Raw genomic sequence first — 17,577 nt, forward strand, 5'->3', positions numbered from 1 at the left:
GTTTCGCGTTGCCGCCACTGCGCGCGGCGACGCACTCAAGTAAAAAAATCGAATTATTGCCGAGCATTAGGAATTTGGGCCGAATTGCCAGTTGGGTAGCGAGGATAATAGCTTGACATGCGCTGACGAGTACTCCTCGATAGGTTCAGCCCTGTTATTAGTCTCCGTGTACGAACACTTCACTCAAATTGATGCAAATAACAATCAGAGAGGAACGGATTCCGCCTTCAGCATTCGAGCAGTCGAGCCTGCCTGATGTCTACGAGCTAGCCTGCATACCATTTGTTTCGCTTTCCATTTCCTACACCGAATGAATTTCCTTGCAGGATATTGCACCAAACTTAGTACCCTTTTTACCCGACTGCGGCGAAGCAAAAAGGTTATGTGTTTTTAATATTTCATCTTATTTCACTAAAATATGGAAAAGATTACAAAATTTGACGGGCCCCTTATCATGGCGATATAAAAGAGTCTTGAGAGGAGCGAAAGTCGAGGGTGAAGATATAAATCCTCGTTGTCGAAAAAAATTGTGAAGGCACCTAATCCGTCACGCTTAACCATTCAGTGGGACGCTGCTGAAATTGGCTTAAATTCACGTTCACGACGCAGTTACCTCGTTACGCCTACATGTTGTCTGACGGGTGGTTTAATAGACGAATTTTCTTTAACTGTTTCAATGTCTTATCTGGGGTTCCGCCGATAATAATAATCCGAGACACCGGCAGTTTGGCCTTTATTACAAAGGTTATTAGGTCATATTTCATAAATTATTTGAGGCAGCGATTACCTCGGGTAGAGGGCGAGATAACTAGAGGGTCGCTGGCTGAGCAATCTCCGGCCGGCCCTCTCCCTGTACCGCGACACTCCTCTTTGTTCAACAAACTGATTGATTTATTTAAAATGAGTAGTAATATCCAGGAGGGCAGGGAAACTTCAAAAGATTCGAACAAAGCAACGACCTCGTTCTGGAAAATTTGCTCAACTAGTTACGTAAATTTATGTGTGGCAAAATAAAGCTAGCCTGACTTTAGCGGCACAGTAAATAAAAGGGAGTCATAAAAAAGTGTAGGCAACTTCATGGGTAATTAATTTTGTGTTCCAAGAAAAAAAAAATCATGAATAAGAGTGGGTTTTCAAAGCTATTTTAATGACTTATTAGGTATTTATTCTTGGATTTATAATAAATATTACGAAAAAGTCTTAAATATGTGGCACAAGGACGGTCCCTCACTAGGACACCAAGGTGGTAGCGCCACTTCGACCGTGGCCAACAACATAATATAAGCGGTTGTATAAAGGGTACCTCATCTGGTATCAGCTTAGTGGTGCAACTGTTTCACTCGTTGGTAGCGCATCCACGGTGGCTTTGAGAAATAGGGCCCAAACAGAATTCGATTGTTAATGCAAGTTTCGAAAATTTCATATTTAACTAAGTTTAACACGTTCAAAGAAGAAGAAGAAAATTCCACATAAGTAATACGTATTAAAGTACTTATTATAGAGTAGTCAGACCCTTGTTATGTCGAATACTAACGTCCTTCGCGACCTCCACGAACTCTATCTAAATTCAAAGTCGGAGTCACATTGAATTCAACTCGTTTTGAAACTATTTGATTTGACCAGAGCACTATGTTCACAAACATTTCGTACCTATGTAAATAATAATTCTTTATTTCAAGCAACTAGCCCGTAACAAATATCTTAACTTAAAAACACATACTAACGACCTCGGAATCGACAACAAACATCCTTCGGCCAGAAGTCATTCTCCGTCAAGGGGTCCAACATGAGTTTCGTCACCGCAAAAGCATTGAAGTTAGCTACTCCAGCGTACAACGAATTTAGCAACTTACAGTTCATACATGATAGTCAAAAAAGTTTTATGCAAGGTGAGGGACAAACTTAAAACGTATATTATTATCGTTCTTGGCATGTCAATAAAGTCGACTGCAAGATGGCGGGGCGTTACGTAATGAAAGGCGATAGGATAGTAAAGTAATGATTAAGTATCTACCTAAGTCAAATTGATATTGCACACACATACACGAAACATTTTAAAATATACACAAGAAAGATTATAGCACAATTGGCGGCCTTATTGTTCTACAGCAATTTCTTCCAGGTGACCAGAGGCAGGAAGTATTAAAAAAATATATTATTATTGATAGTATATTTAGATGCGGAGTGTTGCAATGATATAAGTAACATATCTTTAAATTTTTACATATTTCCTCGCCTTCCATATTTCGGCCGCCATTTGCCATGTACTTAGTTAAGAGTCTTTTGTAAATATTTCATTTTATTTTGGTGTAATAAAGTTATTTGTATTGTATTGTATAACTCGTTAACATAACCACCAATGACATATATGAACGTATTTGCTAATAATAGTGAAAGCCTACTGGTAAGACTTGTAGCGAGCCGAAATACCTCCACCAACCCACAACGAAGCAGTGTGGTGGAGTATGCTCCATACCCCCCTTCGGTTGATTGTGAGGAGACCAACGGCAACACGTCGTGTCTGATGTGTATGTTACGGGCTAATATGAATAATGCCAGCGTCAATTGGACAATGTACTTAAAACTGTACACGTATGTATAATCACTTTGACCGGGCATTATGAATATTGGCCGCTCTATCTTAGTAAAAGTGATAAAACATTGAATAAATTGTAGGTACTATTTTTGTTATACTCGTAAGGTCCTTATAAACCCCTGGCCCTATGTAGATCGGTCATTATTCATAATGCCCGGATTTCTCAAATTTTCCGTAAGATATAGGTAAATGCGTAAATTAACTCTTATCTTCGTAATCCGTAATGGCAAGAACAGAGCCACAAGTCAGTTTTGATACTTAAATGACTTCTTTTGAGTTGATATTGTGGATATTAAGAACCGTATGGTCGTTCACGTAATGGTTAATTTTCTTCAAAGGGACACAATCCTTCGGTTTTTACAACTTTCCCGGGAAGATAAGCAGCTGAAGCCGTTCAATAATTTTATCACTAGAAGCAATATACAGGGTGTTAGTGACATATTAACGAATACTGAGGGCGATGATTTAGTTCTAATATCAAGTGGAATTTTCCGCCGCATAATTCATGAATTTTTCGTTTTTTTTTTTTGTATAATTTATTTTCAATTCTATATTTTTAGATTTGATAGAAAATTCCACTTGACATTAACTCGTATTCGTTATGATGTCACTCACACCCCGTACAAGTACGTACAGGTAGCCGTACGAGTACGTATTGGTTGGTGGTGACACTATACGAACATCGAGCGGGATGATTCAGACCATGATTCTGAGTTGATTGCAAGTGAAAATTTTATATATAAGTCCTAACTATACGTCCACAGATAGGTAGACATATATAACTCACGTAGACGTAAATCATACCCGACATAATAGTGGGGGTGAGCAGAACCGAATACCACCAGAAGACTTGCAGTCCAAAGATAAATTTTATGTACCGTATTGCTTCTGAAAAAACCAGACCTGTCAAATCTTCAGGTTAGGTAAGCGGACCCTGCCTAGAAACCCACTTCGACAACTTACCCGGGATGTAAAATAGCAGGATAGTTTTCTTTGAAAATTAACATGCGTAGGAAGTAAACCCTTCAAAATTAGGTAATATCGGTTCACATGGACTCATATTGATTGAATACGAAGTGATTGGACGTCGCCAGCCTACGTGCAGTGCATTGGTAGTAATTACGCTAATGCGACATCAATATTTGTTTGAATACGTCAGAAAACAATTTGAATATAGTAGTTGTGGATTTGTTATTCTTTGTTTGTAGACAATCAGTTGAAGACAGGTTGCGGTTAAACCGGGCGCTGGTGGCTTTGAATACCGATGACGGCACAACTACGCGACTCGTTCCAATCTCTACTCTATGCATAAGTAATGTGAAAAGTATGGAGATACCGCTCCGATGCGGAATATACGCTCGTCTAAAATATTGTTGTGTATTTTTATGGTAACAACTCCAGTTATTTGTTCCTTAGTATCAACCGAGACAGCTACAGCGTAATCTTGGTAGTGTATTTGTATTGTAATAGCACCCTTTTTCTGTGTAAAATACTGAATATTTTTTATTTCGCTGAATTAGAACGTGATTGTGTTTACTTTAGTGCCGAAAGAGTAGAACAAATTTGAATTTGGTTCGTAGTGAAATTGCAAACAGTGCGCAATTCTATCGTTATTCTATGAACCGTTTTAAACGAGGTAAAGCCACTTTGTATTCATGAATTTATATCGAAATTGATTCATTTTGTTGCAGATTGCAGTCTTGTACGTGCAGGTGACACACCGCGGGTTGCATTTTAAGTGCGGACGGGACCTTATTAAAATATGCATGTTACGTTTTGAAACCAGCTTTCATTTTCGTATTAGATATTTTCTTACGATGTTCTTTTCTTTTACACCCCACAACTTTACAGTGCTTACTTTGTAGTTAGTCGGTCACGTACTCCAATTATGCGTCTATAATCAACGATTACGGGGTCAGAATACCAAAATGGTATAATTTCCGCAAGAAAACGCAACCATAACGAGGGGAAATATGAAAAATTTAAAACACATCCTTCTGACCGTTCCGTCAAGGATAAAATATGTAATGTCTGCTGTGAAATTCATCTGGACTTGGAAAGAATACTAAACTCAAAATGCGGGTAAACGTTCAGCGGGTTGACATGTGCAGAATCAGAAAGATTGTTTGTTACCTACTATTAGCTGACTTTTAATGTCGTGGAATTTTTGAATGAAAGATTTATTAGGTTTGTTATGAATTTTACTTTGTCTCTTTTTCGATATCCAGGGTGGAAACGCGGCTAGTTTCATGGGCACCTTTGCGATGGAAATGACACCTGGTGGCTTATTTTGACATGACGTATGTGCATATGGACATTAAATTATTAATTTATCTATATTAAATCTGAAATGAACGCTTAAAGATACTATTGTTTATTATTGCAGTATAAAACACTATACTGCAATAATAAACAATAGTTAGTGACATCGTAACGAATACTGAGGGGGATGATTCAGACCATGATTCTGAGTTAATATCAAGTGGAATTTTCCGTCGCCTGACAGCCTGTATACAGCCTATATACGTCCCACTGCTGGGCACAGGCCTGTCCCCAATCCTCCACCACGCTGCTCCACTGCGGGTTGGTGGCGGTGTTCTTACGGCTTATATCCGGGACCAACGGCTTAACGTGCCCTCCGAAGCACTATTACTTCATCAGCCGTACGACGCCCACTGCTAGGCATAGCCCTCCCCCAAGGATCTCCACGACGACCGGTCCTGCGCTGCCCGCGTCCAGCGGCTACTAGCGGGTACTATTACTTACCTATGTAAATTATATATAATAGACTAACTACTCTACTTATTCAAGCATTTAATGTAAGTAACTGATATTGACTGAAGATAGACTATGTAGGATCGTACCGGACTTATTGTGTGCGCAGCCCCAATAAAGCTGGTTAACGAGGTAGTGACGTCACAAATCGTGACCAAAATCGGCATGCCTATAAAACAATACACAACAGTTTATAGGTTTCGGCTGCAGCCATCAGCGCGTCGCGGTAGTAAGACATTTCCACATAACCGAGTTACGGGTTATGGGTTATGGCATGTAAATAAACGAGCGGTTGGCGTGGCTAATGTCTATTCCGACATGGGCAATAACTACGCGATTATCCTATTTGAGCTCGCTACAACGAACAGGCGTGACTCGCTTCACATTTTTTTATATTAACCAACATCTGACCTGTTACAACGCTGAAATTCCCCTTGACGCATTAAAAACATTACTTACCTTCCAGGTGATAGAATATGAACGACACGAGTGCCTACTTTATTTATAACTTTGAGAAAATTCTAATGGAAACGCAGTTAATATTTACGTAAGTTCTCATTAAATTATAAAACTTTCACGAAACGTCTTTCATATTCCTACTTTTATCAGTTATAATTATTTATTGGACTGCGATACAAAATAATGTTGACTCTGGGGCACTGAATCTTTAATTATTCAAATACGAGTTCTAGGCTGAAGTTGGTCGTATTTTTTGTAGCAACAGCGACCGGGGAAGTTGTCGCACAGTATGGTGGTTAGACGGTTCCAGTGAATGGGAATGCAAAATTAGGAACGAAATACATAAATATTCAACAAGACTATATAAATAAACGAAGTTTGGGCCATTTATTCCGATACACCGGGACTCTTTGCAGAGACGGGAAAAGTTAGGCGGGAACGGGATTTCTTAATGCGATTTTAATTCGTTCTTTCCGCGACGAAGTGGGTAATTTCAATAAAAGCAAAGTCAGTAGATGTTTCGCCCTGGCAAGGAAAAAATCTGGGAAAATACAGACGTGTGAATTCTAATTTATTTGGGAACTTAAAAAGAAGAGAGTGCAAATCAGTGTAACACTTCTGTTGAGCTAATTGAGAGTGATTAGAAAATAGCGTCGACGCAGTGAAGGACTTAATGTAGTCCACATTAAGAGAAATTACATTTAAGAGGACAAATACTTAAATAAAGATCTTTCGTTTAACATTTTAGGCGACGAACTTTTTAGCTGAAATGTACCTTTAAATTATGTTCGTGCACAAATTATTTCACTCTACAACCTCTCTAAACAATGACTTGTTTAATCCACGTTCGTTTGGGAGAACTTTTTATCTTCGTTTCTAACTGAGTGAAAATTTGTGAAATGCATTAGATGCTTACTGAGTGAGCCCTTCGCTAACGACTTTCGACAATTGTTATTTTAAACAAATTGTCTATTTAAATTCTACCAATAAAATTTAGAGGGCCCTTGCTGCGTCTAATTGATTGCCTTCCCCCCTGTGGCCGCGAGGGACGCGGAGGGCGAGGACGATACTCCGGGACCCTTTCCTTAAAAGATAGAGATGATACCGGGGACCTAATTTACGAGGTCCCTAGACTTCTTGCAATTAAACTGCGCAAAGTAAAAGAAAAATGTGCGATTAGGTATTCGGGGAAGAATATTTCGTGGAAGACCGCAGATAGAACACTCCAAGTATCACGGACATGCGTTAATGAAATAATGGAGTATAAAAAATGGACATTTAAAAAACCATAAAAGTTGTTGAATGTGTTCTCTAGCGCTAGGGCGAAGAAGAGATGAATGTGCTATTACTAATTCAAAGTATAATGCAGACAGATTTTAGTTTAGACATCCATTTAATGGGCAATAAACAAAGTATTACAATAATGCAAAAGTTTCAAGTCTGGGACAGACATCCTCGTATAATTTTGTGTGGGAACCAGCAGCTGCCTAAAGGGGTTGTATCCAGACAGCTCTAACTATTACTTACTTGGAATTATTAAGTTAAAAATTAAAGCAACCCATACCAAACTAAGCAAGTACTGCTTGTAGGCAATGTAGGAATACTAAATAAGTTGCAAAAGTTTGAATTACCAGAAAATATATGCAACGCAAATGATAATTTTAACCTTATTAAAGGTCATAAGTATTTCTATACTTTATTGAAGCGAAGCAGCGGCGAAGGCACAAAACATATCTATAAGGTGAATGTGGGAAAAATCGGCAAACTGGTCTAAAATTTGATACGTATGTCGAACAAGTCATGTGATCTTATTTATATTTGTAGAAATTAGAGGAAGCGCCATAATCCTTTAATATACAAGTAGTTATTGCCACTAGACGGTCTTCCCCACATTGACCTTTTAATTCAAGTTGCATTTTTCATTATAATAATATTATTATATCTATTTACTCGATCACATACAACAAACTATAGTAATCATAAAGACCTCTTTATCATAAAGACCAAATCGAGCTAGTTAGTAAGTAGTTATCAAATGCGGAACTGAAACAGTAAATAGTACAAGAGTCCGCATAAATACGTTGAGCAATACTAATAAATTGCAGTTCTAGAAACTGGTGATGCGAAGCGTGTGACTCTGAGATTTTAATTGCAAGCACGCAATCAGCTCAGCTGCGGATTGACCTTAAGATCAATGAAACTATTGACTGCCGGGCATATACCCTCTATATAATTAATGTGAGGAAATGAATTGTTGAACCGTGTCTATTGTGACTGCGCTACCAGCTGACGATCGATATGATGCGTCATGCCCGAGAAGGGATGAATGAGGATTGAAACCATTAAGATTCTTCTCTAAAACTCAGTATGATTATTAAAGAGAAAATTATATCGAAAAAGTCTGACTCGGCAGGACTTAAACCCGTCAAGTCAAGACGAGGCGAGCGTGTTAACCACGGAATATAAGAATGGTCGGAAAGGCTCTAACGCGCATTTTGTATAAGAACCGCTGTCGCCGGCGCAACCCCACTTTCTTTTACTACTACTACTGCAAATAGCTACGATAGCTCTACTGCTTCTCAAATCCCATAGTCACTTTACCGCCAATGTATATATTATATGATAAGCTGCAATTTTATCATTACTTACATTCAAATCATTGATGGAAAACAAAACCAGCGGGCTCATCTTTTTGTAAGATACTTACTGCATACAAAACCATAACACCAGCGGGCCCTCATCCTGTCTATGCGAATTTTCCGAACTTTATCATCATTACGCCGACAACGACGCCATCTGTCCATGAGTGAGTGCTATTAAAACAAAAATCCTTCAGAACCTATGCTTATTGTATTTGCACGTTTCTTTTTTTCTTTCTATTGTAAGAAAATACTTTCAAGTTCATCATCAGTTCTTTCGCCCAATGTTTGTACCCCTGTTTCACCTACTGATGAGTATTATTAACCCAGCAGCAGGTGAAACAGGGGTGTGAGCGGCAAAGGAGGCCTAATGACCACTTTTTTCATCCATCCTTTATTTTTAGTCTGCAACATAAACAGCCTATATACGTCCCACTGCTGGGCATAGGCCTCCTCTCAATCAACCGGAGGGGGGTATGTAGCATACTCCACCATGCTGCTCCAATGCGGGTTGGTGGAGGTGTTTTTACGGCTAATAGCCGAGACCAACGGCTTAACGTGCCCTCCGAAGCACGGAAGCGACGAAGCAATCAGGTGATTCAAGCCTCAAAAGTCGTGACCAAACAAAGGATAGTCTCACAAAGTGATTTCGACATTGTCCCCGTCGGGAATCGAACCTGGACCTCCAGATCGTGAGCCTAACCACTAGACCACGGAGGTTGTTGTTTTTAGTCTGCAAATTTATCTCAAATTCATAAATATGGGAACACACGAAGATTTCCCACAATATTTGTAACCGCAACCTTGGTTACCCTCCGATCTACACTAGACATAGCCACCAAGAGGCTGTAATGTGACGGCCTAGTAAATTTATGGTAATAATGCCATTATCCGACCGTCAAAGCTTTGTTTGTACCCTCACTCACGAGATGGCTGGCTAATGGTCCCGATGTCACACTGAGATTCATTCCTATGTGTTGGGCGGTTGGGTATTCATTTTTATTCCGCAATATTTTATTTATGTACTTTATTTACAGGAAACCGACTGTTACTAGGAAATGCGTCCACGTGTTTACTCTGGTGTGTATTGTCTGTCACTGGAAAGTACCCTATATTTGGTTTTGGGTCTCAATCAATCAATGAGCCAATTTTCATCTAAATCGATCCAGCTATATAGACGTGAAGAGATAACAAATGGGCGGTTCTTTTTTTATTATTTTTAATAAACCATACAAAAATTTTATCGCGATCGGATGAATAGTTCTTACGCGGATGGGATAAACATACTTAGAAATATTCAAATACTTAATAATACCTATATTACAGAGCACACCTACTCTTCTTCTTAAGGTGTGGGCTGTGAGGAGAACACCAAACTCATCAACCCTGACGACAGGGTTATTACTGAGCGGCCAAAGGCCCCTGACATTGCTCATGTTACGACTACATACTTACATCAGTAAGTAGTAACCGGGACCAACGGCTTAACGTGCTTTAGTACAATGCACGGATCTTACTTTCGGACAATCAGGTGATCAGCCTTTAATGTCGTAACCAAACTAGGGATCATAAAGTGATTGAGTGAGTGACCTACTTATGTCCCAACTATCCAGCTCCGTATTACGTCTTATCTAGAATGCATATCCGTCGTACCTAAGTTCACTCTATGTAACTGTCCCCCGCCATTGTCCGGAGCCCGGAAAGCGTCCCTTTGAACTAAACTAACCATAAATTTCGTATGAACATAATTCTAAACGTATAGATATTCTATGATGTACAGCATACCGATGTACTGAAGTGATATTTCGAAGGATAAGAATCGATCTTTTACTGTGTAAGAGCCTTCGGAACTCCGCATGTGGTCGGATCATATCGTGAATACCGAAGCAAATGTACAATAAATCAACAAGTACTTACTTAACGTCAATAAAAATGTAAGTACATCTTGATGTCTTATGACTTGATTACCAAGTGTAGTTGTAGGTAGTCTTCGGGTGACTTATAGTTCTGTCACCCAAATGCATGAAAAAAGAATCTGAATATCCAAACTTCACTTTCCGCATCGAGTGTTAAATTCTAACATTGCACTGATCTGTTCCACAAACCCATTTCATATTTCTCACAACCATATGAAAATTGACCGCTTTATCCAATATATTTTAAGAAAAAAAAACGTTAAAGTAAGCAAAAAACTTCCTATGCATATTATTCGTATATCTACGCTTATTAGAACTCGTGACATTTTCAGTTCGAAATTCACACCAAAAAATAACAAGAACTGTATGTAATACCAGCACTTCTCAGAAACCGTTCCAAGTTTGTCGAGAGCCACTAAAGACCTCTTTTTATTTTGAATTTTCCTCTTCCTTCCTTGATATGTTTACAAGTATTTGATACTTATAAAAATATAGAAGTAATAAATATTTGATACTTGTTGTTTCATTTGGAGATCATTAAAAGTATTAAAACAGAAAAATTATTTGCCTTGTTAACGGCAATTGAACGGCTTCGAAACTCTAACTATTGGCCTAGAAACCTCCAATTGACCAACAACAATCCTAAATCAAAGAAAAGATTAACCTCCACACAACCCTCGTGTTGATATAGAAGATAGATAGATAGATAGATACAATAAAGGACGTATACAATACATATATCCTAGTAAAGTTATCTACATAATGAAGTAGTATGTAAAATATTTCTCATCTGTGTTGCATGGACAGTCCCGATTCCTGCAGACACATCCTAATTTTATATTAAGTTATACCTGTCATTTTCTTATTCGCCGAATAAGAAAGGGATGGATGATTGACAACTGTTAATTTTAACACGCACGCCTATTTCCCACCGGGGTAAGCAGAGACTATAGAATTCCATTTGCTTCGATCCGACACACTTCTCTTTTCAATAAAATTGGCATCTCGCTCATAATAATATACAACTCATGTGACGTTTGCTGTCAATATAATTCTGCCGAATTAAAGGGCTTTTTTCTGATTAAAATGGACGTGTGTTCCATAAGTTTTATGCCCATCTATATTACCCGTCCCTTTCTTTTTTATTAAGTATTTTAAATATGGATGGTCTAGGAATAGTCGGATGAAACTTTAACAGCCGAATCCGTTTATACATAATCACCCTAATTATACACGCAGACCGCAGTAAATTGTATGTATGTATGCTAAAACTTAAATTAATATTTACGTAAAGTTCTGGACATAATAGTAATAAGTTGCTATAGAGATTTTTTATTACTTACCCCTAATAAGTACTTTGAAACGAAACTATTGTCAAATTGGAAAACTTTTTTTGATCTTTTTGAACGTTGTTATTACGAATCGGCATTTTTTTATTGTAATTGTTAACATAAAAAATTCAATCAAGATAGAAAATACATTCAGCATATATCTAGCAATTTTCGGCAGAATTTTATGTACTTATTCATTAAAATTACGACATCTTCTCCGGATACAATGACGCTTTATAATATTTTGTCATAACATGTAAGGTAAGTACTTTATGTATAAGATACTTGTGTCTTACTGTACGTGAAATATGTAGAGAGTTCGCTAACAAAGTATTTAAGTGTACATAACCTTAAAATGTACTTACTTGCTCTGGTTAAGCTTCCACTCTGGAGATTCGTGAGTACTTTGAATCTTAATCAGGCGTATGTAGATTAAATTAGATAGAAGGGGCTTGGATGAGTCTCTTATTGAGACTTATGATGAGTCTATCTTTAATAGGTACCTATCTACTTCATATAGATTAATACTTGTACATAAATTCACGCTCGGCGAGCAGTGGATTAGTTCATCTTGGATAGACCTGTGACTACCCCAATTGAGATATAGTCGTGAACTTATGTTATGTGCTACCTACTACTTGTGGTAATGACGGATTTCTCTTTTTATCCAACTGCTCAACAACAAAGACAGGGTTATATTTTTAAAGCGTATTTAGGCATTTGGGTATAATTATTTTATTTGTGGTAGCTTGCAATTGGCCTTTATTTACTACTAAGTGTAACATTGTGTGAATTAAGCTGTAAGCTCCCCAAACAAAATAAAATAAAAAATAAAATAATTTTCATTTCGATCTTAGCTTTTAGTAATGGTGACATCTTTCCGTAGTCATCTTTCTTGTATTTCATAATCATCACTAATTTAAGAGCCACGCTCTTATCGGTGTAGCATTCTCCATGCTACTTTTTTGGGAAAAAATAGAGCAGTAGTTTCCCTCTTGCCTTCCACCCCGCAGTAGTATGTTTGACGCGGGCGGGATGGTGGGATTATTTTCTAATATGGCTCCTTTTTAGCTGTATAATTGAATTAACTTTAATTATTAGATATAAATAAAACAAGGGCAATAGACTCGCCCCCATCATATGGGATTTAAACATAGCTGGCGAAGATTGGCTGTATTGTATACTTATAATAATTGTAGCAGAGGTGTATCCTCTGCCTACCCCTTCGGGATACAGCCGGGATGATATGTTATTATATGGATACATTAAAATATTATGCCAACCACGTAATATCGATAATTTAAGCTCTCTCTGTGAGTCAGTAGTTATATTATTGCATTCACGGACTACAAGAAGGATTTCGACTCTCCATAACCAGCATTCCACATCGAGCGCCCAAAGCGGCTTCTGAGCGAGTAGAACCAAAGGTATGCCTGGTATATCCCCACCTTTGTTTTAGCTTGGGTAGGTACTGGTTTTGCGTTCCGCCCGCGACTTAAGCCGTGCAGACTTTGATTAGGGCAGTTCTTTGAACACCGGAGTTCAACTTACGTAAGTTCTAACTGGGTATTTGCAATAAACCTAAGATAGCACTTTTTTGCGTTAGCCGTAATAAGATTGACAGATCGATTCGAAGATCTACCCATTAACGCACTAAGTACCTACACCAAGACAATCACGGTAAGTAACTTACGCGTTGTCTTCGACCTATGTTGTGTGATTTTTCATCCAAATTGTTACAGAGTTACTTTCGCGTTCATAATAATAATATTAGCAAGGATAGGTACGGTAACATAATGTGAATTCAATTCGTATGAATGTTCAACATTTAATAGATCGGTATTCCGTAATCTATTTAAGGATTTACTTGTGTGAGTGAATGCCTCTACTAATTAACGTAATAATGTGAGAATTAGATTGGAGGCTACAACGTTCTTGACAATGTAATAATAGGGCTTATATTATCTTTATTAGAGGAGGGGATGTGACAATATCCATAAAAGTTGTCATTTGATTCATTGAGTGTATTCCGTCCTTTAGTTTGTATGGACATTTTTGTCTATTTTATTGTAGATACAGAAAATATTAATAGACCATGTAAATATTAATGAAATTATGGCAATAATTTCACAGTACAAAGCACATGATACTAATCATCAAATCCATTAGAAAATCCATTTGCAAAAACATACTACGTAACATGCGTTATAGCATAATAATTTAAAACCACGCTACCAGTTTACGAACTGTTTCAGGTAAAATAGAAAACCGTCGTACCTATAAACGCTGTTTTAAGCCGGAATATCGGCTTAGCCTAGTATTATACCTGGTTCAATAACAGTGTTTTATCCGTACCCACGGTTGCGTTTGTAAACAGTTTTAGCCGCCGCCGAGGGAATTGACTGAACATAATAATATTATGTTGGTAAGTTCAATTCATTCATCATATATATGCGGCCGGTTAATAGCAATAGGCTCGCCCTCAATTCTATGGGACTTAAACATGGCTGGTGAGGAGCGGGTGTTAATGCTATACACTTCTGCCTACCCGTTCATGTTATGTTTAAGGTAAGATATAGGTTTTGCTAGTTGTTCTTGTAATCATACTATAATGAATTCAAATATGTTTAATAGTAAGTACATAATTATGTGTAATGACATCTAAATATATAAAAGGAGAAACTGACTGACTGACATATCAACGCACAGCCTAAACGGCTAAACGTAGGCACTTGAAATTTGTAAGGGACGTAGATTAGGTACCGTAGAGATGCATTAAGAAAGGAATTCCCGAAATTCCCAAGGGAGCGGGAATTAGTGGGAAAATCCTTTTAAATGAAAAATCTAAACCGCTTAAGTTAGAAAGAAATTTGGCATGCAGGTACCTTAGTAAACTTAAAGCTTAGTTGCAACAGGATATTGCAAAATTCCCACGGGAACCGGAGTTAGCGGGAAAAAACATTTGTATGAAAAAATCTAAACTGCATAAGTTAGATGCTTGAAAGTCATGCCTTATAACACGCTACGCGGACGAAGTCGCGGGCTAAAAGCTAGTAAAATCTATCTTGACAAAAAAAAAGACAAACGTTTTTACTTAAATTGTGCGCATAATATTGTATAAATTTTAACAAAAATATCTTTGTAATGTGTGTTTGTGCAATAAAGTTATTAACATTTCCGAAAAACATTTATTGATGTGACAAATGTGATTTTACGGAAGCGTTTCTGAACGAATCCGTAACCCGTCAGATAGGTAAAATAGTACACTTTCGTAGTTTCTTCATACAACATTTTAGCTTAGTCGATAAATTAATATAAATAATTTTTAATAAATTTTAATACTATAAAAAAAAACAAGAAGTAAAAATAAGAAAAAAGGAAAAAAAAAAACAAGAATGTAAGTTTTCATCAAACCTTTTATGTAAATCAATTGAGGTATGTAGGTATAATAATGAGCATAACATGTTACTGTCAAAATTATTATCCCACAAAATGAGAAAAAAGTGTAAGTAGGTACAATAAAATATAACACTAAGCTACAAGTACTTAAAGCTGATGTTTTAAACGCTGTCGATGACTCACGTCCATTTCACAAATTATCCTCAACAATTTTACGCGCGACGCAAACACGCGTCATTTGCCACAAACACACAGTCACGCACATGGACAATAAGTAACATAATATACTTCATACTTGCAACTATTATTATAAAAAATAGCAATGCTATAGGTATAGTGGGCAGTGTATTATATAGATAGGTATATAATATACTGTCCACTATACCTCTAAGTATCGTATTCTCGTATTGATATCTACGCTACTGATGAAGACATGGATGCCGTTGACGGATCTCCACTTTAGTCAGAGAACAATATTCCTCTTACTCTCAACGATTACAGACGCATAGATCGGGGTGTGCAAAAAAGACACATCAAAGCAATTCATCTGAAAAAGCAATATTGTTATTGACATTTCGCGCATATGTCAAATTGCAATATGATTTTTTAAATGAATTGTTGATAAGAAGCCTTTTTATCCCCCCTGGCCTCAAATCTGAGGTTGGTACCAGTGTGGCAACTATTCCTATGTTATGCACTCGCTAACATATAATCCGTACGAATCAACACGCCTCATAGATACGCATCGTGTTTGTCTTATTTATCCAGACGGGTTATGGAACATAAGTCTTTTGACTTGACCCTCAGTGTTTTGGAATATTATAAGCTAGGACTAACCTTTGCACAGCAGCAAGACGACAAACAGCAGAGCGCGCGAGTGCGCTTGCGTGGCCGCCATGCTGCTCAGTGCGCAAGCGAGTCGCGCCGGTTCGAACGTCGCCCGCACCGCCGCCGCACGCTCATCGTATGGAACACCCTGCAAATAATAACTTTATTAGTATTTTACTTTTTAAGAACAGATAAGTACAATATTTAAAGCGATGTAACAAAACTGCCTGTGTTGATAGAAAGACACAAACGATAATTTTGACCACTGCTACAAATAAAATATAACATAAATAGCCTATATACGTCCCACTGCTGGGCACAGGTCTCCCCTCAATCACTCGGAGGGGGTATGGAGTATACAAATAAAATACTGAAAGTTAAATACCGAAAATGTAATTTAAAGGAATGACTTCAATACCAAAACTAAGAAGACTACAACAAAACTAGGTAATATATTTATTATCTTTAGGGCAATATTGCAGAAACTAATAAGTAGCTAGGTACCTATACACCTAATTAGTTCCTAGGAACTATATCTGACCGCGTTTTATTTCATTCTAGACAGAGCTAAAGAAGTCATTTGTATTCGCCACGATTTAATTGTCTCAATTACCATAAACATTTGCGAGCATTTATATGCATTTACCACTAAGGAGGTAGCGGTAGCTCAGTCAATTTTGTGCTTGGCTTCAGTCCAAGAAAGTAAGGGTTTGATTCCCGTTTAAGAAGATACAAAAACTTGCGAATTCCCTGTTTTGCCAAGACATATCATCATCATCAGCCCATTAACGTCCCCACTGCTGGGGCACGGGCCTTCCCTATGGATGGATAGGGGGATCGGGCCTTAAACCACCACGCGGGCCCAGTGCGGATTGATGGTTATTAACGACTGCTAATGCAGCCGGGACCAACGACTTAACGAGCCTTCCGAAGCACGGAGGAGCTCGAGATGAAAACATTTCTTCTTATTTGTGGTCACTCATCCTATTACTGGCCTTTGCGAAAGTTGCTTAACTTCAACAATCGCACACCGAGCGCGTTAACCGCTGCGCCATCGAGCTCCTCAAGACATATAAGGCCAAGACATATAAAAGTAATGAATTTTATAATAATCACACAAGCTGATTTATAACAATTTGAACAAAGACTCAAATAAATTAGTCCTTTTTCTTTCGTTTCGTCTTAAAAAAGTAAAATGTAATGTACCTATTACTTAATTTCTACACTTATTTATATATCTTACTTATTAATGTACATGATTCTCTTTAGATGCATGGAATTTAAAAAAAAACGTTAGATTGGTAAATTTTGGTTACAAACGAATGATGGAACTTTCAATGATTTCTCGGAACATTATGGCTTACAAAACCCAATTTTCCTAGTAATGGCGATCATTACTTTAACCTTGGAAACAATTAGTGGCTCTGTGACCAAACACCCTTTGCCGACGTGCTTATTGAAATAATTAGTATTTATGGTAGGTATTTATGCTTTGCCGTCGTAATACCCGCATTGGTAAAGTCCCTTTATTTTCTGTTTGATTATCTAATGGAGCAAATCCATTTACATTCGGAATATTAATAATGAAGCTAGCTGAAATTTTAAATAATTTCATAAAATGAAGAAATAATGCA

General features: G+C 37.6%; 1 protein-coding gene across 1 annotated transcript in view; it reads right to left on the reverse strand.

The window, feature by feature from the left end:
- LOC126368075 (uncharacterized) overlaps positions 1 to 17,577 on the reverse strand; it is a 163,586-nt gene that overhangs the window by 100,585 nt on the left and 45,424 nt on the right. Inside the window, exon 2 of the mRNA XM_050011958.1 lies at positions 15,953 to 16,091. Coding sequence (XP_049867915.1) covers positions 15,953 to 16,013 — 61 coding nt within the window. The 5' untranslated portion in view covers positions 16,014 to 16,091. The remainder of the gene's footprint in view (positions 1 to 15,952; positions 16,092 to 17,577) is intronic.

Source organism: Pectinophora gossypiella, chromosome 7, assembly GCF_024362695.1.
Source record: "Pectinophora gossypiella chromosome 7, ilPecGoss1.1, whole genome shotgun sequence".
NCBI lineage: Eukaryota > Metazoa > Arthropoda > Insecta > Lepidoptera > Gelechiidae > Pectinophora > Pectinophora gossypiella.